The sequence below is a fragment of the Schistocerca serialis genome, chromosome 2, assembly GCF_023864345.2.
Source record: "Schistocerca serialis cubense isolate TAMUIC-IGC-003099 chromosome 2, iqSchSeri2.2, whole genome shotgun sequence".
NCBI lineage: Eukaryota > Metazoa > Arthropoda > Insecta > Orthoptera > Acrididae > Schistocerca > Schistocerca serialis.
This window is the reverse complement of record NC_064639.1, coordinates 171,212,946-171,240,092: the sequence shown is the minus strand read 5'-3', so window position 1 is coordinate 171,240,092 and position 27,147 is coordinate 171,212,946. Positions and strand designations below refer to the sequence as shown.

At 44.2% G+C, this 27,147-nt stretch overlaps 1 protein-coding gene across 1 annotated transcript in view; it reads right to left on the bottom strand.

The window, feature by feature from the left end:
* Positions 1-27,147, bottom strand: part of LOC126455480 (J domain-containing protein) — a 97,248-nt gene that overhangs the window by 5,786 nt on the left and 64,315 nt on the right. Inside the window, exon 3 of the mRNA XM_050091232.1 lies at positions 12,546-12,662. Within this exon, the coding sequence (XP_049947189.1) occupies positions 12,546-12,662 (117 nt within the window). The remainder of the gene's footprint in view (positions 1-12,545; positions 12,663-27,147) is intronic.

Below are 27,147 nucleotides of genomic sequence, written 5' to 3'. Positions count from 1 at the left end.
TAGGTTAGTTAGGTTTAAGTAGTTTAAGTTCCAGGGGACTGATGACCTCAGAAGTTAAGTCCCATAGTGCCCAAGACGATGGAGAAAGCTGCTTCTGTCAGTAAGATCTGGCCTGACAGAGGAACAATGTCAGCGAGCAAGTCATTCTGCTACAGTTTTCCGATGTTTTCACATCTGGAGTGGAGTAAGAGAAACCAAGTGGCCTGTGGTAAAACACCGTATCAACACCGGGAATCGTACACCAATCAGCAGCGCTCATATGAAGTGTCGTCAGCTGAACGATCGATAACCAGGGAGGAAGTGGAGAAGATGCTACAAAATGACATCACTGATCATTCAGAGAATCCTTGGTCCTATGCTGTTGTCTTTCTGAAGGAGTGTGGTAGATGGCGTTTCTGTGTTGACTATCAATGGCTGAACAAAATCATGAAGAAAGATGTCTTTCCATCGTTGAGCACTGATGACACTAGACCGCTTGGAAGGAGTGAAGTACTTCTCAACTATGGTCATGCAGACAGGCTATTGGTAAATCGAGGTTGACGAGGCTGACCAGGAGAAGACTACCTTTAATACCCCTGACATCTGAGTTCAAAGTTATGCCGTTTACTATGTAATGCTCCAGCCAACTTCGAATGCGTGACTGACAACCCGCTTCGACAACTTAAGTGGACGACTTGTCACTATCTGAATGACATTTTTGTTTAAGACATTTGAAGACCATCTAAGCCACCTGACAACCGTGCTGTAGTGCGTTCACATTGAAAGTCTCTTCCTTAATCCGAAGCAGTGGCTGTTCTTTGCCCAAGAAAGTTTTGGGGGCACCTAGTGAATTACGTTGGTGTCCATCCTGATCCAGAGAAAATACACTGGTGTTCAAAACTTAAGGATGACAGTGGCTTTTGGGTGATATCACTGCCAAGTAACATAGCTCTCTCAAACTTGGACCACACAGAAAAAACTGCCACATTGTAGTACAGAAGGTAATTGAAAGAAATACGCATTCAGACCAACAGAGTGACGCTTTTATTCAAAGGCAATAACTACACTGAAGTCACTGTAGTTCATGCTGGTCCCCTGGACATTGCAGACTCTGGGACACTATTCTTATTAGGGTGTGTGATCACCACAGAAGGCAATGAATTCTCTGCAGTTTTTTACAATGCTGACCACAAGACTGATTGATAATTTCTCGTGGAGGGGCAATCCATTCGTCCACTAGCGCCCTTGACAACTGCTGGACGGTCATTGTTGCACGTGGACGTGCTGCAATGTGTCTCCCCAACATGACCCACCCAGTGGGAATGTGGAGTGGATAGGCCAGTCTATTCTCCAGAAATCCTCTCATTCCAAGAGCTGCCCTACTTTCACTGTTCGCAGTCACGCATTGTCATCCATAAATGTGAAGCCAGGGGCGAATGCACCCCTGGAAAGATGAACAACAATAAAATCGACTGGCGAGTGTGCCCCGTTAAAAAGATTTGGAGGCCAGTATGCCCATGCAACATTATGCCTATCCACACCGTAGCACCTGGACTACCAAAACCATCATGATCAGCAAGACTACAACTACCTTCATAAGGCACGATGTGGGAACACACCATACACCCATGAACAATGTTGAACTTTATTTTAGTGCTCCAGGTATTATGGTGTGGGCTGGCATAATGTTGCATTGGCGTACTGACCTCCAAATGTCTGAACAAATAATCACCGTTGATGTTGTGACACTATACAGCTACCCAATTCGCATCTTTATAGCGGTGCATTCGGTCTTGACTTCATATTTGTGGATGAGAGTGCGTGACAGGGAACAGTGCAGGTGGAGCAGCTCTTGGAATGCTTTTTTTTGTTTAGGGCGCTCAACTACTAAGGTCATTAGCGGCCAGTCACAAACGTTAGTGCACTAATAGCGTAGAAAAAACGCAAGGGGGCAACACCATAAAGTACTTACAAAGACGCAGATGACCAAAGAGATCTAACTCTTTTATTTTGGTTAAGTCCATCAATGTAATAAAACTAAGGACACGAGCAGCTGCTCGAGCGTCATCAGCTAAAAGTTCCTGTAAGGTAGACGGCAGACACAGGACAACAAGAAAGCGAAAAAACGGGGACAGGACAATAAAACATGGCGCACCGTCAATGAATGACCACAGGGGCACTACAGGGCGGGGTCACCAGACAACAGGTAGCGGTGCTAAATCGGCAATGCCCAATCCGCAACCTGGCCAAAGTGACCTCTCGCCGGGAAGGGCGTGAGGAGGTCGTCCAAGCTGTCGGGATCAGTTTGATGGCCCTAAGCTTATTTTCATTGAGAGAGGACCAAGTCTCATGCCACAGTGATGAAACGCGCCGACAAAGAACCCCACTAACATCAGTTGATGGGACACGAAAGGAAGCTGTCCGAGGCAGGAGGACAGCAGCCTTGACCGCAGGATCAGCAGCTTCGTTCCCAGGCACATCAACGTGGCCAGGAATCCACAAAAAAAGGACATGAGCACCAGTATCAGCTAGCGACTGAAGGTACCATTGAATTCGTTGCACGAGAGGGTGGTCCGAATATGGGTCATGGACACTCTAAATGGCGCTGAAAGTATCAGAGCAGATGGTATAGGGAGAATGACGATGGTGGCGGATATACTGAACAGCCTGTTAGAGAGCAAAAATCTCAGCTGTAAAGCTTGAACAGTGGTCAAGGAGCCGGTATTGAAAGGTATCATCCCCAGCGACAAAGGCACATCCGACGCCAGCAGTAGTCTTGGAGCCGTCTGTGTAAATAAAGACATTATTAGCGAGCCTCGAACGAAGTTCGACAAACCTCAAGCGGTATATAGAATCCGCGGTCCTCTCCTTTGTGAGCGAGCTGAGTTCAAGGTGAACGCGAACCTGAGCCTGGAGCCAAGGTGGCGTCGGGCTCTCACGCACTCGAAAAGTCCTAGGGAGGGTAAAATTAAGTTGCTGAAGCAGGTGACGAAAGCGAACTCCAGGAGGTAACAGGGTAGAGACATACAGCCCGTATTAGCGGTCGAGAGAGTCGTCAAAGAAGGAGAAATATGACGCGTGGTCGGGCATTGTCCTCAGTCGGCAGGCGTACCGACAAAGCAACATATCGCTGCGGTAGTTTAGGGGTAATGCGGCAGATTCGGCCTACAGACTCTCAACAGGGCTGGTGTAGAATGCTCCAGTCGCCAGACGTAACCCCCGATGGTGGATAGAGTTTAGACGGCGTAAGATGGATGGCCGGACAGAGGAGTAGACAAAGCTCCCATAATCCAGCTTTGATCGGACAATGGACCGATATAAGCGAAGCAGGACCATTCTATCTGCTCCCCATGACGTGCCGCTGAGAACACTGAGGACATTTAGGGAATGGGTACAACGAGCAACCAAGTAAGACACATGCGGAGACCAGCAAAGTTTCCTGTCAAATGTAAGACCTAAAAATCTCCACGAATGGGAGAGGAACGGGACCGAGATGGAAGGATGGTGGAAGAAACTGTTTGTAACGCCAGAAGTTCATACAGACCGTTTTCTCACCAGAAAAAAGGAAACCGTTAGCGACACTCCATGAATATAGACGGTCTAGACAACACTGAAGACAGCGCTCCAGGAGACATGTTCTCTGAGCGCTACAGTAGATCGTAAAATCGTCCACGAAAACGGAGCCTGAATCGTCAGCTGGAAGGCAATCCATTATTGGATTGATAGCTAAGGCAAAAAGGGCCACGCTCAAAACGGAGCCCTGGGGCACCCCATTCTCCTGACGAAATGCATCTGACAAAACAGAACCCACACGTACCCTGAACATTCGATCCATTAAAAATGCATTAATAAAAAGAGGGAGGCGACCGCGAAGGCCCCAAGTGTGCATGGTGCGGAGAATGCCCGCGCTCCAACAAGTGTCATAAGCCTTCTCCAAATCGAAGAACACAGCCACCGTCTGGCGCTTACGCAAAAAGTTGTTCATAATGAAGGTCGACAAGGTAACTAGGTGGTCAACAGCAGAGTGGCACCTACGAATGTCCACATTGGACATGGGTAAGGAGGCGTGGAGATTCAAGGAGCCAAACCAATCGAGAATTTACCATGCGCTCCATCACCTTGCGGACGTAGCTGATAAGGGAGATGGGGTGATAACTGGAAGGAAGGTGTTTGTCCTTTCCTGGTTTGGGTATGGGAACAACAATTGCTTCACGCCAGCGTGTGGGAACATGACCTTCAGTCCAGATGCGATTATAGGCGCGAAGAAGAAAGCCTTTACCTGCAGGAGAAAGGTTCTTCAGCATCTGAATTTGGATAACATCGGGCCCCAGAGCAGAGGATCGGGACCGGGCGAGTGCACTTTCGAGTTCCTGCACGGTGAAGGTGGCATTGTAACTTTCACGATTCGAAGACTGGAAAGAAGGTGGCCGAGCCTCCTCTGCTTGTTTTCGGGGGAGGAAGGCACGGTGGTAATGGGCAGAGCTCGAAACATCCGCGAAAAAGCGGCCGAAGGCATTTGAGACATCCTAGGGATCCACAACGACTTCATTCGCTACTGTCAGGCCAGAAATCGGGGAGTGGACCTTGGTGCCAGATAGCCAGCGCAGGCCACCCCAGACAACCGGAGGAGGAGTAAAACTGTTGAATGAGCTGGTGAAAGCCACCCAGCAAGCCTTTTTGCTTTTGTTGATAACACGACGACATTGTGCATGAAGTCTTTTGTAACTGATACAGTTCGCCATCTTAGGGTGGCGTTGGAAGGTGCGTAAAGCACGTCACCGAGCACGAACAGCGTCGCTGCATGCTGTAGTCCACCAGGGGACTGGGACTCGAAGTGGAGAAGAGGAAGTACGAGGGATGGAATATTCAGCAGCAATGAGAATAACGTCCGTGAGGTATGCGACCTGACTATCGCAGCTGGAGAAGTTTTGATCATGGAACGTCGCCAGGGAGGTGAAAAGCCCCCAGTCAGCTTTGGAGATGTTCCAGCTGGTGGAATGCGGAGAAAGGGTGTGATGCAGGAGATGGATTACGCAGGGGAAATGGTCGCTCGAGTATGTGTCAGACAGAGCATACCACTAGAACCGACGTGCAAGTTGGATAGTGGATATTAGAGGTCCAAGTGGGAATAGGTATGCGTTGCGTCCGAAAGGAAGGTAGGTGCACCGGTATTTAAGCAGACTAGATTGAGGTGGTTGAAAAGGTCTGCCAAGAGGGAGCCTCTCGGGCAGGATGCTGGAGAGCCCCAAAGGGGATGGTGGGCATTAAAGTCCGATCAACAAAAATGGTGCAGGAAGCTGAGCAATCAGTTGTATCATGTCTGCCCTAGTAAAGACAGACGATGATGGAGTGTAAACAGTATAAATGGAAAATGTGAAATTGGGGGGAGTAATTCGGACAGCAACTGCCTGAAGATCCGTGTGCAATGTGATTGGATCGTAGTAGACATCATCCTGAACCAGCAACATACCCCCTCTGAGCTGGAATACCTGCCACAGGGGGTAGGTCAAAACGCACGGAAGTATAGTGTGCCTGGTCGATACGATCACATGGGCTTAACTTCGTTTCTTGGAGACCTACGACAAGCGGGCAGTGCATTCGAAGGAGCAATTTTAGTTCCTCTCGGTTGGACCGAATGCCGCGAATATTCCATTGAAGAAGTGCCATTATGAAAAGGAAAAGAAAAAGAAGAAACAAGAAAGGGTCACCTCGATGGCCGCTGAGGGCCTGGCTTCGAGGGAGCACTGCTGCTGCAATCGATAGGTGGTGAGTCATGGTCCATCAACTCAACAGTTGCGTCTGCCACCTTCCTGAGCTGGTCAGGAGGGGCAGCTTCCTCCGCCGGTGAAAGGCCAGATGATCGGCTACCAGCGGTGCGGCCTGGCGAAACTGAAGGTGGCCGGGGACGGCAACTGCTGTGTGGCGCAGGAGAAGAAACGCGCCACGGCGGAGATGGAGAACTCTTTTTCTATGAGCCTTCTTTGAAGAATTACGTTTGGTCGAAAGAACAGTTGATGGCTGTGAGGTTTGTGTACGCAAGAAATCTTCGCGTGTCGGTTCTTTTTTGAAGATCCGAGCATCTGATTTAGAGGTCCTCTTCTTAGCAGCAGCAGCAGATGATGATGTTTGAGCCTTAGGGTTGGTGGGAGGAAGAGGAGACGTTGATCGGGCGATCTTAGCACTGGCCGATCTGACGACCCAATCGCTAAATGTTAGATCGCATGTCTGTGTAGCTACCTCCCTGGTAGGCCGAGGAGAGGCGAGAACGGTACTGTATTTTCCTGCCGGTAGCAAAGTGGGCTATCTGCTATTTAATAACTTGGGAGCAGCCGAGGTCGACACCTTCTCTTCCACTCGAATTTCCTGTATACTTTTCTCATCTTTGTAGACAGGGCAGGTAGCATGAGGAGAGGAGGTAGCATGGTCGCCCATACAGTTGATGCAACGAGGGGACGGAGGTGGACAGTCACCCTCATGGGCGTCCCTGCCACAGGTAACGCATTTAGCCGCACTTTAACAAGACTGCCGTGTATGGTTAAACCGCTGACATTGGTAACACCTTGTAGGGCTTGGTACATACGGCCGAACAGAAATGATCTCATAACCCGCATTAATTCATGAAGGCAATTGCACATTGTCAAATGTCAGGAAGATGGTTCGGGTCGGTATGATGTCCTTGTCGACCCTTTTCATGACCCGATGGACGGCCGTTACTCCCTCATCAGTTAGCCCGTCGAGTGACCTGGTATACACCACGCCACGCGACGAATTAAAGGTGCGGTGGGCCTCCACCCGTACAGGAAATGTGAGTAAGAGAGTGGCTCGAAGTAATTTTTGGGCCTGGAAGGCGCTCTCTGTCTCCAACAGCAAGGTACCGTTGCACAACCGAGTACAAGATTTCACTGGTCCTGCAATCGCATCTACACCCTTCTGAATGACGAAAGGGTTGACTGTTTAGAAATCGTGACCGTCAGGTCTTGTGACAACAAGAAACTTCGGTGCTGGTGGTAGAATTTTCGAAACAGGAGTTTCATCTAGCTTTCTTTTTTGGTCAGAAGACATGGAAGAAGAAGAAGAAGAAGAAGAAGAGAAATATATTGCGGATGAATCCCCCATGACTGCCAGCGTCTCAGATGGCGCGCTCCTCCCTTGTGGGGGCCCCCTCTCAGAGGGCACTCCCACCTTAGGTGATTGTTCACACCTCCCGAGAAACGGACGGAGGGACCAATCGGCACGTTCGGAAGGTAACAGCTCAGGCAATCACCACTCCCTGGGCCTGGCCTTTACCAGGGGGTACGGACTTACTTGTCCACCCAGGGCGGAGAACTAAGCGTTACCCCATTACCAGCTACGCGTGCGAACACGTGGGTCGGCCTTCAGGGAGGAAAGAGAGAGCGGGATAGAAGAAAGAATCTCGAACGCCGAAGCGGAGAATAAGACACTGAAAAGAAGACAAGGAGAATGAGGCAGAGATAGAAGTAAGGGCATGAAAGCAAGGAGAAGAGTGAATGTAGAGAAAGACCAATAGAGGAAGAAAGTGTGAGGATGGAGAAAAAAAAAGGAAACAGGATCCTGGAGTTTTCAAACGTCCATCTCCCGACGTAGGCTCGATACATTACTCCCAAGAAGAGGGAGTGTGAAGGGGGGGTAGAGGGGGGAGGGAAGGATTTGGGACGAGGAGGGTATGGCAGCCCGGAAAGGAAGGAGAACTGCACTAGCTCGGGGCCGCATGCTCGCCACGCACGAATCCACAAAAGAGTTGTGGACCCCCTGGAGGGGCTTTTGGAATGCGAGGATATCTGGCGAATGGACTGGCCTACTCGTTCCAGCCCATCGAGCACATGTGGGATACGTTGTGGGTATATACTGCTGCACGTCCACATGTACCAGCGACCGTCCAGCAGTTATCAAGTGCGCTGGTGGAGTACTGGAACGCCCTACCACAGGAACTCGTTACCAACCTTGTGGCCAGCAAGGGACCAGAGAATCCAATGCCATCTGTGGTGATCAGACACCCTTCTAAGAACAGTGTCTTACCCTCTGGAATGTCCAGTGGACCATCATAAACTGTGGTAACTTCAGTGCAATTATTGCCTCTGTATACATGTGTCATTCTGAAACTTCCTGGCAGATTAAAACTGTGTGCCCGACCGAGACTCGAACTCGGGACCTTTGCCTTTCGCGGGCAAGTGCTCTACCATCTGAGCTACCGAAGCACGACTCACGCCCGGTGCTCACAGCTTTACTTCTGCCAGTATCTCGTCTCCTACCTTCCAAACTTTACAGAAGCTCTCCTGCGAACCTCATTATGTGTCATTCTGTTCTCACTGAGTATTTCTGTCAGTTACCTTCTGTACTACAATGCAGGAGTTTTTTTATGTATGATCTAAGTTATTCAGCTATGTCACTCAGTAGTGACCCATCATGTGAGACATTCTGGCATCCTTAAGTTTTTCACACCATTTACGAGCAGTCATATATTTTCCAATACCTCAGCACATTCGTAATGTGATAAGTTGTCTTGGACTGTGCTCGAACTACTGACGATTCATAAAGGACTTCTACTGCAAGGTATGTCCATTGCAAGACCTACTGCAGGGAGAAGCTAAATTTTCCAGAAACGAGGTGCAAGAAAGATCTTATCTTGGCCTTAAGGCGCTGTTATCATCTCTACATTTAGCACTGTGTGACTAGAATGTCTAGACAGAACTTCACATTGATACTAGTAGTTTTTGGATATGAGCAGTTGTAGCGGAAATTTAGGATGGCATTGAAAAGGTTACAGCTTACGTTTACACAGTACTTCCAAATCCGAGGTGAACTACTCTAAAAGCGAAAAAGAGTGCCTTGCAGTTGTTTGGGCCATTAAAAACTCCAGCGGCATTTGCTTGACAAACCATTCACCGTTGTGACGGTTCATTATTGTCTGTGCTGGCTGACTAGCCAGAAGGATCCGTCAGTTCATCTGGTGAGACGGGCCTTTTGGCATCCAGAGACCAAGGTCACAATGGTATACAACAACGGACACAAACAGGACTGCCAACTAGCTTTCAAGGCATACTTCCTAGCGAAACAACTCTGTGGATGAAATCTCAATCATGACTGTGTTAACTGACATTGCTGCTAAACAGAGGAAAGATCCAGCATCGCTAAAAGCCATAGAAGCCTTGAACTAGTAGGAACTGATGAAAGCAGGATGCCAGTTAATAAATGGAACATTGTTTTAGAGGAATTATTAAACTTGGAAAAGTGTGGCTAAATAAGGGGTGAACGTAAACATTAGGCTTTGATACATGCCAGTCTCACCACAATCAAGATTTCATAGGGTAGGGTCGGGTGGGAGGGGGGGGGGGGGCGTCCGATATCGCATTTTAGCCCCATGACTACCCTTCTTTTCGTTTTCAGGGTTAGATTAATTTATATATTGCCCATTATACCTTATCGACGCGATTATCGGAAGTTATAATTTAAAATATGTTGCTATTTATTGTAGATTCAAACTCTGAAAATTGACTATGTATACATAAAATCATAACCAAACTGATTCACGGAGTACTTTGTAAGTCATACTTTGCATATAAAGGGCTGCCATTATAATTTGAAACTATAATTTAAAACAGATAACTCTTGTTCGCCGGTAATTACAGACCATTCCTTTATAAGGTGAAACCACGCTTCATTTAGTTTCCATAAAGAACCAAAATCAGTTGTTGGAGTAATGCTTATTGCAACCGTAAAAAACTGAATCACACAGAAAAGACGTAATCGACCATATCTTCCAACTAGAAACTAAGATTTCAGTCACAAAATAAAGTAAAGAAAAGGAAAGAAAAGAAAAGGAAAGAAAAGCTTAAGGTATTATGCTCCTGGCGTTTCGGAAATGTTACAAAGTATGATACAGGCCAGGAATGTCATATGTTTAGAAGAACCTGGATGAAACAAGTTTTACTACACAAATAAACAAATACATCACTATACAAAAAACAGCACAGTTCCAGAACACAGTACGTAAGAACATTTACACCAATAATTTTTTTTTTTGGTATGTGCGTACATTGTATTCTGAGTACAGTTGCGAAAAGAAACTCGGCAACTGCGTAACTTATGAAACCATACACGAGCTCTGTAACTTTCAAAACATTCGCAGAATGACTTCCCGAAACGTGGCAACTCCTGGTTCGGATTGGCACAGCAGGGAGCGCTGAATAACGTGTTACAACCGTTCTCTCTCTCTCTCTCTCTCTCTCTCTCTCTCTCTCTCTCTCTCTGGCTAGAAATCCATGTCATTCATGTGCTCTTGCCGAATTCAAGCTGTCGAACACGACTTTAGTTTCCAGTCCCTTGCACATTTGTATTGTCTATCAAAAGGACCACGTGCCCCTACATTAAATTTCATGACCGTTATACTTTCGGCTATATTATTATATGGTCAGCTACCCATTTCCTGGCCACCCATTTATTAAGCCCCAAATGGAGTAATTAAAGCGTGTAGCAGCAAGTGCGGAGAAGCAGGACTATCTGAGTGATAAGACAATTATAAATGCTAGCATTTTGGTGTTTAAGGCACGCGCAGGGCCTACAATCTGTAGTAATTCTGCTGGCACGCTGCCTACCGGCAAAGGAGTTGAGAAGCAGCTAAGCACTCAAATAACTGGATGCTGACATCAAGCAGATTTTAGAATGATCATTCATACAGCTTTTCTGATACCGTAATTAGGTGGAATTATAATTTAATTCCCACGCAACCTGCTAATTTCCAGCCAGATGATGGTTCAAATAGCTCTAAGCACTAAGGGACTTAACATCTGAGGTCATCAGTCCCCTAGAACTTAGAACTACTTAAACCTAACTAACCTAATGACAGCACACACATCCATGCCCGAGGTAGGATTCGAACCTGCGACCGTAGCAGCAGCGCGGTTCCGGACTGAACGGCATAGAACCGCTCGGTCACAGCGGCCGGCCATACCAGTTGAATTTTGTAATCTCCTTAGTGTCTGTATTTTCGGGACTAATGTCAGTTGGTGGTGTATGCCGTGTCTGCGCAAATAAATGTGACGCATCTGTATTTGGTTGTGTATTTCTGCGTGCAGTGTTTGCCGCCGCTGTTAAAAGCAGTAATTGCATTTGGTGACCAATGTTTTCAAAGTGTCACGTCTACCAGAGCTATTCCCTGAGGGATGAAGTCCATTAGCATCACCATTTTTGTTTGTTTCTTGTTTACTAATGGGCTAAATGTTCTTTGATTTACTCTTAAGAGTTTCATTTTTGAGCAAAGTACACCATTTCTATTTTATTGATAACAGACGGAAAGATTTTACAGTACTGGTGGCAATGGAGTTCCAAACCTTGAGTATAGCCTTTCCTCTGAATTACCTAGATCTCTGTCTTCCTAGCGAAAGTATTTTAATCCTAGGAATCATCCACCCCTTATCTCTGCTTCCTGAATGGGGAACAATCGTAATGACTTGTCTATTAAATTACATTCAACTAACAGTTCTATGAAATACTGAAGATCCACCGATCTACTGATTGCACAAATGTATTGATATTTTCGAAAACTAAATATTAACACTTAGCTTTGATGAATAATGATGCTGCAATGTGTTGCTTCACAACAACGTATACTATCACTTCTCACGTATTCCGAAGGTACATATTTTCGCGCCATGAGTTAACGCTGCCTTAGAACATGTCAACAATTTCTGACAGTAATACTTGTCTTGCTGTGTTAAATTTACATGAGATTATACCTCTTTTTAAGTCGATTATGACAGCATTTTAAATTTTTTAATTCGCTCAAAAATTATATTAATATTGAAAATGAAATTTTTGTTGCCCCTGAAAGCCGTCAGATAGACAACCTGCAACTGAGATCCTGCACTATGAACTAGGTTTGCCGTTTAGTAACAGATGAGCAGCGATTCAATAAGCGAACGTTACTTAAGTGTAACTATCACCAGATGATTGTCAACTACGAAGACCAGTAAACAGTAAATGATCCCAGTATCCTCAGGAGGACATTGCAAGGGTTGTTGTAACTTCCATATTATTGTTACTACTGACTTCTGGCAAAAAATATTTTATTTAGGTGCTATTCACAAGACGAGAATTTCGTAAGTGAAGGAGTGATAAAATACAAAATAAACTAACCGCAGTACATATTTAGGGTCATACAGTGAGGGGTACAGTACCTTTAAGAAATAAACATGCTGATCTGAGCTGCTTGATTAGTTGCCTATGTGTTTATTAACTTGTTATCGAGTCATGATCCATGGAAATTTAGACACAGATTTTCATATAGTGTATGAGGCCGTATTTGCTCATTTGAAATTTCGTAATATGAGTCTTGTGAGATTAAAAGTTAATCTGTTGTGAGCTTGTTCAGCCGTCATCTGATCTGTGTCTGGTACAGTTGAATTGTGATCTTTGATTAGCGTAATTATAACATTACACGTTTTCAACCATTTTTAATATTGTTAGCCAAGAATTTATATAGTTCACGAAAGTGAAAAAATTGTAATAGTAAACTACGCTACAAACTTATCTTCGCTGTAGGTACTTACCGAATGAACGTGTTCCTTCATTCCAACCCATTGCTTGTAGCTGATAGCAATGCCACTGTTGCGCCACTTGTCGTAGTTGCTTCTTTTCTCGGGGTCACAAAGGACTTCCTTTGCTTCCTGAAACAACCAAACTATTATGAAATACTGTTTTCAGCAATTTCTTACTCTTAGCTTACTGAAACTTATTTGCTCCTGTGCCTAGAAGAGAGAACATATTATCGAAGTATTATTGTTCTGATAATCAGTTGTGTTTGCAACATGCATTTCACTCTATGACCTGTGCCTGCAGGGTGCTGTCAAATTGAATTTTCGTAAAAGCTGAAAATGAAATATACTGCTTGAATTTTTGGACGCAAATGTGTCGAAATTCGGAAGAGCATATTTAAATTAAGAAAACCTAAGTGTTTTAGGTATATTGCATTATTAGCACCTCATCCCGAAGGCGTACTTTGTTGTGGTTCCCAATTTTAGTTCTTTTTCTTGGGATATACTGTAGCTACAGTTTTCATCTTTGCCATACTGGAGTAGAAGCTGTGACGAAACGAGCTAAGTGCAAAATTGATGCATTTCGCACATTGACTTACACATGTTTATATATACAAGCCGACTTCTAGTATTTCCTTTGTGTCTGAGTAGAAACTTGTCCGACAGATATATTCGCTTGAAAACAAATATCCTGCATTTTCATGTACAATTTAAATGTCTTGTGTTAACTGTGCGGCGACCACACACAACACAAAGACAACTCTGAACTCGATATCCTGACATATCTTTTGTATATCTTTGGTTTTTACTCAGTCTGCTCCTCCTCCATGTTCTTGACATGTGTATTATTCGTCTACCGGATAGAGAGATTTAGATAATTAGTTGTGATTCACCGTCCGCTGTAGTACCCAAATTTCACAACTTTCTCAAAACGTATCTGTGTATATTATGATAGAGTGTAATCGAACACAGTGTCACATAAATTTACTTTTATTTTTTAAATTTCGGAGCAGTAATCTCGTCCAAAAAAAGCATTGATCCGAAATTTCAATTTATATTTTTTTACAATGTTCAGAAGTTACAAGTTAAGGAAGTTTTACACGTGTTGTGTGTTGCATTTTTCTTTGTATATCGGATTTTGTGAGTTACAGTTACTGCAGCGTATATTTTAACTAGCGTATCGTGTTAAATGTAAGATTTCTCTTCCAACAATACTGTATATTGTCAGCGATAATCTTACATATCCACTGTTTTAGAGTCTGATCTGTACATTTGTTAATTCCACAAAGTTTCAGTGTATCAGTAGTTTTTATTACCGCTCGTGGTATGATAAAAATCTCTTTGTTGGGTGCTCAGCGCTTCACTTCTTTAAGAGAACTGGTATCACTCGTAGCGTAACGGATACGGAAACTGAAAGAGAACAAGCAAGTTTATTTAAAGTTATTTGTTGACACTTGTATAATACATTGCGCCAGCGACAATGCAACCACATGTGAATGCTATCCTTGGCGCAGGACGATTTTGTTGCTGTATACGAGAAGGTGGGATTCTCAGTGACTATCGTCACACAACTGGAAGCAGCTGCAGATCAGTGTTCTAGAAGTCTACCAAGAGACATGTACCAGAATACCAAAAGTACATGAAGTAATGTCTACTGTGCATATTGCCCTTTTCTGCAGGCAGTACTCAGGGTATTACATACAACCCTGAACCCAACAAATTTGAGGTGCTATTGTTGAGTTGGCGTTGATTCCTGACAGTTGCGGTAGGCTGAGCGCGGTTGATTTACGGGCCTACTCCAACCAGTGACGTAACTCGATTATATAAACATTTCTCTGGCAATGTCTCGGTGTTGTCACAGCTCTATAGGCGGCTACAGTTTTTGCCTGTAACCGTGAAAGCTAACAGCACAACGGGCTGTCAGGGATCTTACATTGTCTCGACTGTACCTCCCACTGAAACTGAAACAAACTGAGTCCAGCGGGGATGACTTCACCTTTTGGAGAAACTGCAGTGTTCCGTGTCAAGAGGCAGCAAAAGCGAAAGGATGGTGTTTAGTGATCATTTCCCTAAGGTAAAAGATACCAAGGAATGAGAATGAACTCCACGTACATTCTGTCTCTCTGCCTCAAGGGCTCATTCAGCATGTTGAAGAAGCTGGTGCAGTGGACGTTGAGGAAACACGGTGCAAGCAACTGCCGACTGGGTTCCGCGATAATAATTGGATCGTTCTACTGACTGGCTGAGGAAGTTGTGAAGACCAGTAATACTTGCGGAGTTTCGACGAAGTCTGTAGCATTGTATGTGGAACTGTTCATGCCCCCACTGGTCCTGTGTCGAGCGGAAGGCTTGAACCAGTTGCTGCAAAGGTTCAGTGACAAGCTAGTTCTTAGACTTGCGACTCCCACAGTACTGGGTACAAAAAGCTAGTTAAAACCCAAAGTAGATATCAGGGAGGCTCTTGGGGACAATTGAAGTGTGTATCCAAAGGACAGGCTAATGGAAAATGGAGGGTGTATTTTTTGCAGTAGATAGTCAGTGCAGGCTTAAGGCCCAGGTGACAAAAGCTGCTGCTTGGGACACCAAACAGGGGGGCGCCAGAGACGCGACAAGTGTGAGATTTCTGTACATCCTAACAACTAGCAGCCGGTTGGGGGCGCCAGCTGAGAGAGAGAGGTGCACCAGGCGTATCCAAGTGCCAGATTTGCTCACAACGTGTATCACAGTTAGTTCCGAAAACTGACAGTGAGAGAGTACAAGGAGGGGGGCGGGGGGGGGGGGGGCGCCGAAAGATAATTCGGTTGTGTGGAAAAAGTTCTCGATCTGACCCTGTGGACTGGTGATAACTTCACTGGGTTGGTAATTGAAGATGCATGCGAGATTGTTTGGGGAAAAATCAGTATTCATGGTGGGTATAAACTTATAATTGGATCTTTCTACTACCAGACTCATACCACATGCCAACAAAAACCTTAGAGGAAATCTCAGTAAACCTCATATTTATGTTCCCCAATCACACTGTCATCATTGAAGTAGACTTTAATCATCCATCAATCAATTGGAATACAACAATTCTGTAAGTGGTTGACGTGACAAAACGTCCTGCAAAACAGTAATAAATGACTAATCTGAGTGATATCTAGATTGGAAGCCTACTCACGGTGGAAAAATATTGGTTCAAATCTAACAGCAACGAAGATTACCAAGTGCAGGGGGAAGCTAAAACAAATAGGTTTGTGTTTTCGGCAATGCAGATGGACAGACAGTGTCATCTCTCAATTAGGAACTTTAAACGTTTAACTCAGTACAGAAACAGGCTGAAAAAATGTATCTCGGGTATAATGGATTCGTTGACAATGCACTGGGTAGAACAACTAGAACAGTTGTAACATCCACGAGATAAATTTTTGGCTACAGTGCGACGAGAGGAAATTATGCCTCTAAACAGTTATAAACATTATGTATTCGACTTACAGTGAAAACTTATAAATATTAATTATTTATATAATATTCTATGAAGTAATCGGACATATCGATGTGTATTATACAAAGACAATGATAATTGCAAATTCCTTTTATGATCTGCGTTTGTCTTCTTTTGTTTTTACCTTTTGTTGGTTGGCTTTTGTAGGTTCAGCACGCAAGACGCATATCAAACTGAGGTCTGTTAAGAAATTGTAATTATTTGTTAATTATTACTTGAAAAATAGAGTTCATCATTATTATAAATATGAGTGATTAATTATTTGTAACTAATTACTCTCTCAGTAAGCATTATATGTGTTAATTGTTTCTTTCTGCTGCAAGGAGCGCAGCCATTGATGATAGCGATTTGTATCGCGTTTTTGTCTGTGTTTTCCTTAGAAACAAGTCAAATGTTTGCTTGATGAAGTCTAAATAGTGCACAATACGAAAGTAAAGTTTCTGTAAAGTTTAATAAGCAGTTGAAATACTTATTTGGTCTAACAATAGAAAGTCTCTATCAATTGTCTGCCGCCATCTTAACAATTGTCTCAGCGGCAAATTCAAATTACGCAACTCTGCAGACATAAATGCCAAACGTAATACAAATGTGTAAAAATAAATGTGCACCGGTGGTCCTGAACTCATTTTAATGAAAATAATTCGAATCAGATTGGTTCTTTAAAAACAGTGCTCATAGCACGATCGTTATAACAAAACTTTTCTAGCTGATGTATGGAGCCGAAATTAATTACGCACGAGTTGCGAAGAATATTGTTTCAGGTAACATACGTCAGTGTTGTGCGCGGCCGATATGCGGTGGTTTTAATGATCATTTTGCTGAAGATAACTGTTTCCATCATAATCCATAGTTGTACAGAATCTGTTGTATGAACTGTGATTTAGTGACACTTACACAACTTACAGACAACACTTTAACACGACGTTAACTTGGAGTTCTTTAGCAACTTGATCAAATCTTTAGCCGGGTGAAAAATTATTTAGTAATTACCCAATGTAATAAAATAAGAGTATCATTTCCATTTATAAACTAGTTAAATACCAAACCACTGAATAACACAGTAAACGCCACACAGTTTATTCTGCCAGTAAAGTAACTAACCTCTAAGGAAACAGATTACTGCAGAACAGGTGTAAAACAGAGGATAGGCCTACAATCTAAATTTAAAGCATTTGGTTGTACATAATGAAAATGCTTGAAGCCTTAAATGACAATTATACCATAAAACTGTATCTCTGACCAACTCCAAAGAACTTCATATATATGAAGTTGTCAGTATCAATGAAGTTAGTTATGGGAAGTACAGATATATATCAGAAACAGACGAACTACCAGTTGCAGTCAATTCTTCGAAAAACTACTTTAGCTATGAATTAACCCCATCCAGAAACATACAGCTTCCAGTATTATTTTTGAGAGGTGCGTAAGGGGCCTGAATATGGCGTAATGAATTTGCCAAATTGGTAGCGAGAATAACATCTCAACTGCAAGGCTGTTTGGCGAATTTCATTGTTAATCTGTTTAACTACGTGACATTATGCGAATCACAATGTGTAACTTGCCCTAGTAGGACACAAACTATGAAAGTTGTTCTGCATTTTGCTTTTCCAGCAGGCAATGTGTGTTTTTTTCACTTATTTCAGTTCCGATGATCTAATATGGACTCAGTGATGGGCATTAGATAATGCAACGGAAGTCAAGAACGTTATTTCAACTATACCTCAAAGCAAGCACACAAAAGAATAAGGCAAGTTGCCTGGTAAACTGTAACAAACTTCAACCAATCTGTTGCTATGCGAGACAACATTACAGAAGAAACTTTCGTAGTAAAATAATAAACTAATGTACTAGTGACAAATTTCTGATCTTTGACCTTTTCGTGGTGTCCTACATTTTAGGCACTGATGTTCTACATTTTCCTGCAATGTCTACATTTGAACATTCATGTATTAAATTTCATTTAATCGAACTGGCAAGCCAATGAAAAATTGTCAGTCAGAGTAACAAGCGGGTAATAGACCCATACCAATGGACAATATGCCCACTGATCACCTACTTGACCTTATGGCTGTGAAAGACCGTACTGCAACGCTCACAGTGTCCACTCAAAGCCTGAGCACTAGAAAACGTTGGACCTGTTGTCAGTGGTTGTTTCTCTTAACTGTCAACAGGCAAACGGTCTTACCATAGTGGCAACATCAGTCCTTGGAAGTTCATCGAAGTTAAACACTGTCAGGCTTGGCTAACACTTAGATGGGTCACCATCCAGGGCTGCCGAGTGCTGTTGACAAGCAGGGTGAACTCAGCCATTGTGAAGCCAATTGAGGGGCTACTTGACACAAGTAGCGACACTGGCCAGGAAAACTGATAACAGGCGAGAGAGCGGTGTGCTGAGCACATGCCCATCGGTATCCGGTGATGCCTACAGACTGAGGATGCCACGGGGGCCGGTCGATACTCTTGGGCCTTGAGGACTGTTTGGATGGTGTTTTCTTTTAACTATCTACAGAGGGCTCACCTCCTGCCCCACATTCATTCTCGCCAGTTTCCACTGAGTAGAAGTTACAAACGCCTTATTTCAGTAATTGATATAGCAATGCCGCCTCTGGCATACAGAGCGGGCAAATCTAGTGTTTTCACAGGAGTCCCACTTCAGCCTTCCATGCTGTGATGGTCACATGTGGGTTAACACTACTGTGTCCCACAGGGATCCATACTTGGCCCATTGGTCTTCACTTTATACACAAATCACAGCCCAAACAATTATCATAATATAGTTAGTTACATAGATGGTATAACTACTATTTAGGGATAGTGATACAGAAAAATCTGCTAATAAAATTCAAATTAGAAGTAAATAAAGCTATCCAATGGTTTGCTGAAATAAATTTGCACAATAATATTGGTAAAACACTGTTTAAATTTCAGACTAAAAAGCGAGCACAATGAAGATATTAAAATTTGCACTGATGAGTGCATAAAAACAGTCATAATTCCTTGTAATAATAAATAAAAACATTTCTCAGTACAGCTGAGAATGACATATCACCAAACCTCATAGGATGCAGTGCTAGAAATAAAAAAGAATGGTTTCAAGAAATCTTTAGATTAATCGATAACATCCCACACGGTTTGATTCATTTCCATATCACAATGTCCTCTTTCGTTGATTCCTATCCCTTAATCGCGAGTATATTTTTGATGCAAAGAAAGTGCGGAACGTAGCCGAATTTTGCCTCAAAACAACAGGTATATATTGGTTTGCAGGCAGTCATATCTGCGAATAAATCCACAGAAGCTTTAAAATTGTGCCGAAATATACAGAATAAATTACCATACACTGGGCATACCAGAACTTTTTTTCGATTAACTGACTTCAATGATTGTTACATTACGCCTCTCAATTATTTGTTGGGTATATTCAGATCCCTGTCTTCCCCTACATTTTTTGCACTCTACGGCTCCCTCTACAACCATGGGAGTCATTTTCCAATGTTTTTACACCTATCCTATCATCCTGTGCTTCTTCTTCTTCTTCTTCTCATTCTTGTGTTTTCTATATTTATCTTTCCCTGCCGATTCTATGGAGAACCTCCTCATTTCTTATCATTACACTTAACTTTAAGCCGTCTCCTTAATGTCATGACTCAAACATTACTACCTTCTTTTCGACCCAGTAGAATTTTGTAATTAACCTAGTTCATTCTACAATAACTTCGGAACTAATATTCGTCCTCTAAATTAAGTCCTTTTGGATCAAATTTAAGATTTCCTCTTTCTGCCGTTTACCCATCCATTTTCATCTTTTCATATTATTCACTGTCATGGAGTGTACGGCATCTGTCACTTAGAAGACAAGGACTGCCTATTTCATTTTGCACTCGACACCATAATAGATTGCTGAGTATGCCATACTGACGTGCGTCGTGTGTTGCGTCTAAATGAGGCATGGGCAACCTTTGGTGACCCGCAGGCCTGATTCAGATGCTGAACTTGCAGGCCGCATCGTCACGTGACGTGGTAGCAGCGCTCCTAGCGCTTGAAGCTAGACTGCAGTGTCTGTGACAAAGTTTACGGGGCATCGCACCGATATCAATAGCATCCCTTTCCGGACACGCCACGCCAACAAATTATGGCTTGAAACACATGTTTTTGAGAGTACATTCGTTTTACGTCCACCCGTAATTTCTGCCGCGAGCCGGACCTCAACCAACCGTGGGCCGGATGCAGCCCAGGAACGGCCAGTTGCCCATCCGTGGTCTAAATAACAAAGGCCGCATTGCATTCGGTGTAGAACGCACTTTAAGTAACGTGTAAATATCCACTGAAATTCACGACAATCGCGGATATCGATCTCGGCGTCGCAGTTTTCAGAAACTTTAATATGTGTGCAAACAAACTAAGTAAATCGTACGCCACGCTGGGAACCATTGAGAGAATGTGAAGGAAATTTAATTCATGCTCGAAAGAAGAGGCTTATAAAACATCTACATCTACTTGATTACGGGGCAGTTCACAACTAAATCCCTGGCAGAGGTTTCATCGAACCACCTTCAAGCCATTTCTTCACCATTCCACTCCCTAACAGCGCGCGGGAGAAACGAGCACTCAAATTTTTCCGTGCGAGCTCTGATTTAACTTTGATCATTTTTCTCCCTATGCAGATGGACGCCAACAAAATATTTTCACATCCTGAGGTCAAAATTAGCGATTGAAATTGCATTATAAGATCCTAGCGCAACGAAAATCGCCTTTGCTTAAACGATTGCCATCCCATTTCAGGTATCATATCCTTCACACACTGTCCCCTATTTCGCGAAAATACAGAACGAGCTGCCCTCCTTTCAGAGCTGCCCTTCTTTGAACTTTTTCTATGTCCTTCGTGAGTTTTATTTGGTGCGTGTCCCCACAGCGCATAGCAGAACTCCAGAAGAAGGCGAGCAACCTGTTGCATTTTGTACGTATTCTACCAACAAATGATAGTGTTTGGTTTGCTTCCCCAAAAACAAATGTTCAAATGTGTGTGAAATCTTATGGGACCTAACTGCTAAGGTTATCAGTCCCTGAGCTTACACACTACTTAACCTAAATTATCCTAAGGACAAACACACACCCATGCCCGAGGGAGGACTCTAACCTCCGCGAGGACCAGCCACCCCCCAAAACATTTTGTGATCGTTCCAATTTAGGTTATTCGTAATTGTAATCCTTGCCGCGCGGGATTAGCCGAGCGGTTTGAGGCGCTGCAGTCATGGACTGTGCGGCTGGTTTCGGCGGAGGTTCGAGTCCTCCCTCGGGCATGGGTGTGTGTGCGTTTGTCCTTAGGATAATTTAGGTTAAGTAGTGTGTAAGCTTAGGGACTGATGACCTTAGCAGTGAAGTCCCATAAGATTTCACACACATTTGAACATTTGAATTGTAATCCTTAAGTGTTTGGTTGAATTTATAGCATTCAGATTTGTGTGCTTTATCCTGTATTCGAAATGTAGCGGATTCCTTTAAGTACTCATGCGGATGACTTCGCGCTTTTCATTCTTTAGAGACAACTGTCACTTTTCGCATCAGATAAATTGTCTAAATCGTTCTGCAGTTTGTTTTTCTCATCTGATGACTTTATAACAGCATCATCTGCAAACAATCTAAGAGGGCCGCTCAGATTGTCTCCTAAATCGTTTATGTAAATCACGAACAGCAGGGACCTATAACACTTCCTTCGGGAACAAGAGGTATTACTTCTGATGTGCGCGATTACTTTCCGTCAATAACTACGAACTGTGACCTTTCTAACAGGAAGTCACGAATACAGTCCTACAACTGAGACGATACTCCATATGAACGCAATTCGATTAGAAGTCGCTTGTGAGAAACGGTGTCAAAAGCCTTCTGGAAATGTAAACAAATGGCATCAATTTGTCGATGGAACTCATTACTTCGTGAAAATAAAGAGTTAGTTGAGCTTCACAAGAAAAATATTTTCTGAATCCGTGTTGGGTGTTTGTCAATAAATCGTTTTCTTTGCGATGATTCGTACTCTTCGAACGCAATATATAGTCCAGAATCCAACTGCAAATCTACGTTAGTGATACGGGTCTGTATTCAGCGGATTACTCCTATTTCCTTTCTTGGGTATTCGTGTGACTTGTGAAACTTTCGAGTCTTTTGGTACGCATATTTCGACCAGCGAGAGATTCTATGTGACTGCTAAGTATGGCGCTATTTTATTAGCATACTCTCTGAAAGGAACATGAGTGGTATACAATCTGGACCGGAACCCTCGCCTTTATTAAAGTGGTTTAAGCTGCTTCGTTACACCGAGGGTATCTACTAAATTACTACTGTTGGCGCATGTTCTTTATTTGAATCTTTCAATACCTGCGTCGTCATCTTTGGTGAAGAAATTTCGGCAAATGTTTAATAACTCCAGTTTGGTGGTGCTGTCATCGGTAATATTACCATTCGTATCGCGCAGTGAAGACACTGATTGTGTCTTACCGTTGGTGTACTTTACATACGACGAAAATCTCTCTGGAATTTCTGCCAGATTTCGACACAGAGTTTCGTTGTGGAAACTATTAAAAGCATCTCTCATTGAAGTTTATGCTAAGTTTCAAGCTTCTGTAAAACTTTGCCAGTCTTGGGGATTTTGCGATCTTTGAAATTTGTTCACTTTTTTCGTCGCTTCTGGAACAGTATTCTGACTTAGTTTGTGTATCATGGCTGACCAGCACCATCTTTTATTACTTTATATGGTGTATATCTCTCAACTTCCGTCGATACTCTTTGAATTTAAACCATCTCTGGTCTACACTTACATAGTTGGACTGGAAGGAGTTGAAACTGTCTCTTAGGAACGCGTAAAGCGAATTTTTAACTGCTTATCGAAATATACGTATTTATCGTTTTTTTGGTGGGTTTGACCAAATTTTTAGTACTGATTATTAGTCTGGAACCCTTATCAGATTAGGTAAGTAGAAGATGGAAGATCGAACGGATAGCAACATGTTTCGTCACGTGAGGCGTTCTGCATCACGGAGTAATGTACTATTGAAATTCCGATAGAGTTCGTTCTGCGGAGAGTCGGAACAGCATATTGCTTCCTCTTGCGAAATGATGACAATAAGAAAAATCAAAGAAATTAGAGCTGATAAGGATGCTTACCGACAAACATTTTTCTCATTCGCTAGTGGAACAGTGATGAAAAAAAGAAGTACCCTCCACCACACACCGTAAGCTGGTTCGCGGGGTGTAGATGCAGATGTAGAATACAAATTGAGCCATTTTCGCGCATTCACATGAGGACGCAGGTTGCCCGTGACAGACAACTGAGCCATCAATTTCCTCAATCGCTACGAGCCGTGACTGGAGTCATACCCAAAGGAATCGGGCACGGTGACGCCAGGAGTAACGCCGCAGTTGTCTATACCAAAGTAGCGAAGCCAGAAGATAGTCAGAATTTGCAGAACGACCTGCACGGAATTGATGAATGGTGAAGGCTCTGGCAGTTGACCCTGATCGTAAATACACTACTCGCCATTAAAATTGCTACACCACGAAGATGTGCTACAGACGCGAAATTTAAGCTACAGGAAGAAGATGCTGTGATATGCAAATGATTAGCTTTTCAGACAATTCGCACAATGTTGGCGCCGGTGGCGACACCTACAACGTGCTCACATGAGGAAAGTTTCCAACCGATTTCTCATACACAAACAGCAACTGACCGGCGTTGCCTGGTGAAACGTTGTTCTGATGCCTCGTGTAAGAAATGCGTACCATCACGTTTCCGACTTTGATAAAGGTCGGATTGCAGCCTATCGCGATTGCGGTTTATCGTATCGCGACATTGCTGCTCGCGTTGGTCGAGATCCATTTACTGTTAGCAGAATATGGAATCGGTGGATTCAGGAGGGTAATACGGAATGCTGTGCTGGATCCCAACGGCCTCGTATCACTAGCAGCCGAGATGACATGCATGTTATCCGCATGGCTGTAACGGATCGTGCAGCCACGTCTCGATCCCTGAGTCAACAGATGGGGACGTTTGCAAGACAACAACCATCTGCACAAGCAGTTCGACGACGTTTGCAGCAGCATGGACTATCAGCTCGGAGACCATGGCTGCAGTTACCCTTGACGCTGCATCACAGACAGGAGCGCCTGCGATGGTGTACTCAACGACGAACCTGGGTACACGAATGGCAAAACGTCATTTTTTCGGATGAATCCAGGTTCTGTTTACAGCATCATGATGGTCGCATCCGTTTGGCGACATCGCGGTGAACGCACATTGGATGCGTGTATTCGTCATCGCCATAGTGGCGTATCGCCCGGCTTGATGGTATGGGCTGCCATTGGTTACACGTCAGGGTCACCTCTAGTTCGCATTGACGGCACTTTGAACCGTGGACGTTACATTTCAGATGTGTTACGGCCCGTGGCTCTACCCTTCATTCGATCCCTGCGAAACCTTACATATCAGCAGGATAACGCACGACCGCATGTTGCAGGTCATGTACGGGTCTTTCTGGATACAGAAAATGTTCGACTGCTGCCCTGGCCAGCGCATTCTCCAGATCTCTCACAAATTGAAAACGTCTGGTCAATAGTGACCGAGCAACTGGCTCGTCACAATATGCCAGTCACTACTCTTGTTGAACTGTGGTATCGTGTTGAAGCTGCATGGGCAGCTGTACCTGTACACGCCATCCAGGCTCTTTGACTCAATCCCCAGGCGTATCGAGGCCGTTATTACGGCCACAAGTGGTTGTTCTGGGTACTGATTTCTCAGGATCTATGTACCCAAATTGCGTGAAAATGTAATCACATATCAGTTGTAGTATAATATATTTGTCCAATGAATACCCGTTTAATATCTGCATTTCTTCTTGGTGTAGCAATTTTAACGGCCAGCAGTGTAAATGTAACATATTGCGCATACATACGAAAAGGAATCCACTACTGTACAGCAACACTATTGATGACCAACAGTTGTACGTCTGCCATAAAATATCTAGGAGCACTATCCAGACCTTAAGTGGAGTGACCACATAAAACAGATAGTGGGAAAAGCAGATACCAGTCATATTCATCGGAAGAATCTTAAGGAAATGTAACTCATCCACGAAAGAAGTGGCTTATTAGGAGCTCGTTCGCCTGATTGGTGAGTATTGTTCCTCTGTCTGGGATCCCTGTCAGGTAGGACTGATAGTGGACGTAGAGAAGATACAACGAAGAGCGACACGTTTCGTCGCGGGATCGTTTAGCTGGCGAGAAAGCGTTAAGGAGATGCTAAACAAACTGGCAGATGTTACAAGTGAGGCGTTGTGCGTCACAGAGTTACTATTGAAAAATCGGGACAACACTTTTCAGGACGAGTCAGACGACATATTACTTCCCCCTACATACAGTATGTGACCAAAAGTATCCGGACACCTGGCTGAAAATGACTTACAAGTTCGTGGCGCCCTCCATCGGTAATGCTGGAATTCAATAAGGTGTTGGCTCACCCTTAGCCTTGATGACAGGTCCACTCTCGCAGGCATACGCTCAGTCAGGTGTTGGAAGGTTTCTTGGGGAATGGCAGCCCATTCTTCACGGATTGCTGCGCTGAGGAGAGGTATCAATGTCTGTCGATGAGACCTGGCACGAAGTCAGCGTTCCGAAACGTCCCAAAGGTGTTCTGGAGGATTCAGGTTAGGGCTCTGCGCAGGCCAGTGCATTACAGGAATGTTATTGTCGTATAACAACTCCGACACAGGCCGTGCATTATGGACAGGTGCTGGATCGTGTTGAAAGATGCAATCACATCCCCGAACTGCTCTTCAACAGTGAGAAGCAACAGGGTGCTTATAACATCAGTGTAGGCCTGTGCTGTGATAGTGCCACCCAAAACAACAAGGGGTGCAAGCCCCCTCCAGGAAAAACACGACCACCCATAATACCACTGCCTCCGAATTTTACTGTTGGCACTACCACACGCTGGCTGATGACTTTCACCGGGCATTCGCCAAACCCACACCCTGTCATCGGATTGCCACATTGTGTACCGTCATTCGTCACTGCACGCAACGTTTTTCCACTGTTCAATCGTTCAGTGTTTACGTTCCTTACTCCAAGCGAGGCGGTGTTTGGAATTTACCGGCGTGATGTGTGGCTCGTTAGCAGCTGCACGACCATGAAACCCAAGTTTTCGCACTCCCGCCTAACTGTCACAGTACTTGCAGTCGATCCTGACGCAGTTTGGAATTCTTGTGTGATGGTCTGGATAGATGTCTGCTTATTACACATTACGACCCTGTTCAACTATGGGCGGTCTCTGTCAGTCAACAGACGAGGTCGGCCTGTACGCTTTTGTACTGTACGTGTCCCTTTACATTTCCACTTCACTGTCACATCAGAAAGAGTGGGCCTAGGGATATTTAGGAGTGTTGAATTCTCGCATACAGACGTATGACGAGAGACACCCAATCACCTGACCACGTTCGATCTCCGTAAGTTCTGTGGAACGCCCCATTCTGGTATCTAACGATGTCTAATGACTACTGAGATCGCTGATATGGAGTACCTGGCAATAGTTGGCAGCACTTAATACGCACTTGGGGGTGTCCGGATACTTTTGATAACAGTGTACATCTCGGGTATTGACCACGAGAAGAAAATTCGAGAAATTAGAGCCATTACAGAGAATGACAGACAATCATTCTTCCCACGCACTATTCGTGAGTGGAACAGGGTTGGAGGGATCAGATAGTGGTACCGAAAGTACCCTGTGCCTTCGTACGTTGTGTACTAAATTGTACACAACAGAGCAGAACCGTGATTCATCGTTAACGACAGCCAGCACACGGGGAGGTAATCCTCTAGCCCAGCTGCTGCTACCTTCTGACCAATCGCACGCAATGACAGTGTTGCAGGCGGGCCATTACTTATTCTCAAAGGGCAACGGCAAATGTGAAGGGCTTTCAATGTGCTTTGTGCAAAGTACGTCGGTCCTCCACAGTGGTCAGAAGTGGTCAACCGGACGAGTATTCCCGCCCGCAGTCGAACTTCGGGTTACTGTGACATCCGAATGCCCCACAGACCTGGATACTGCACAATTCGACCAGCCGGCCAAATGGAGACCCACAATGAGTT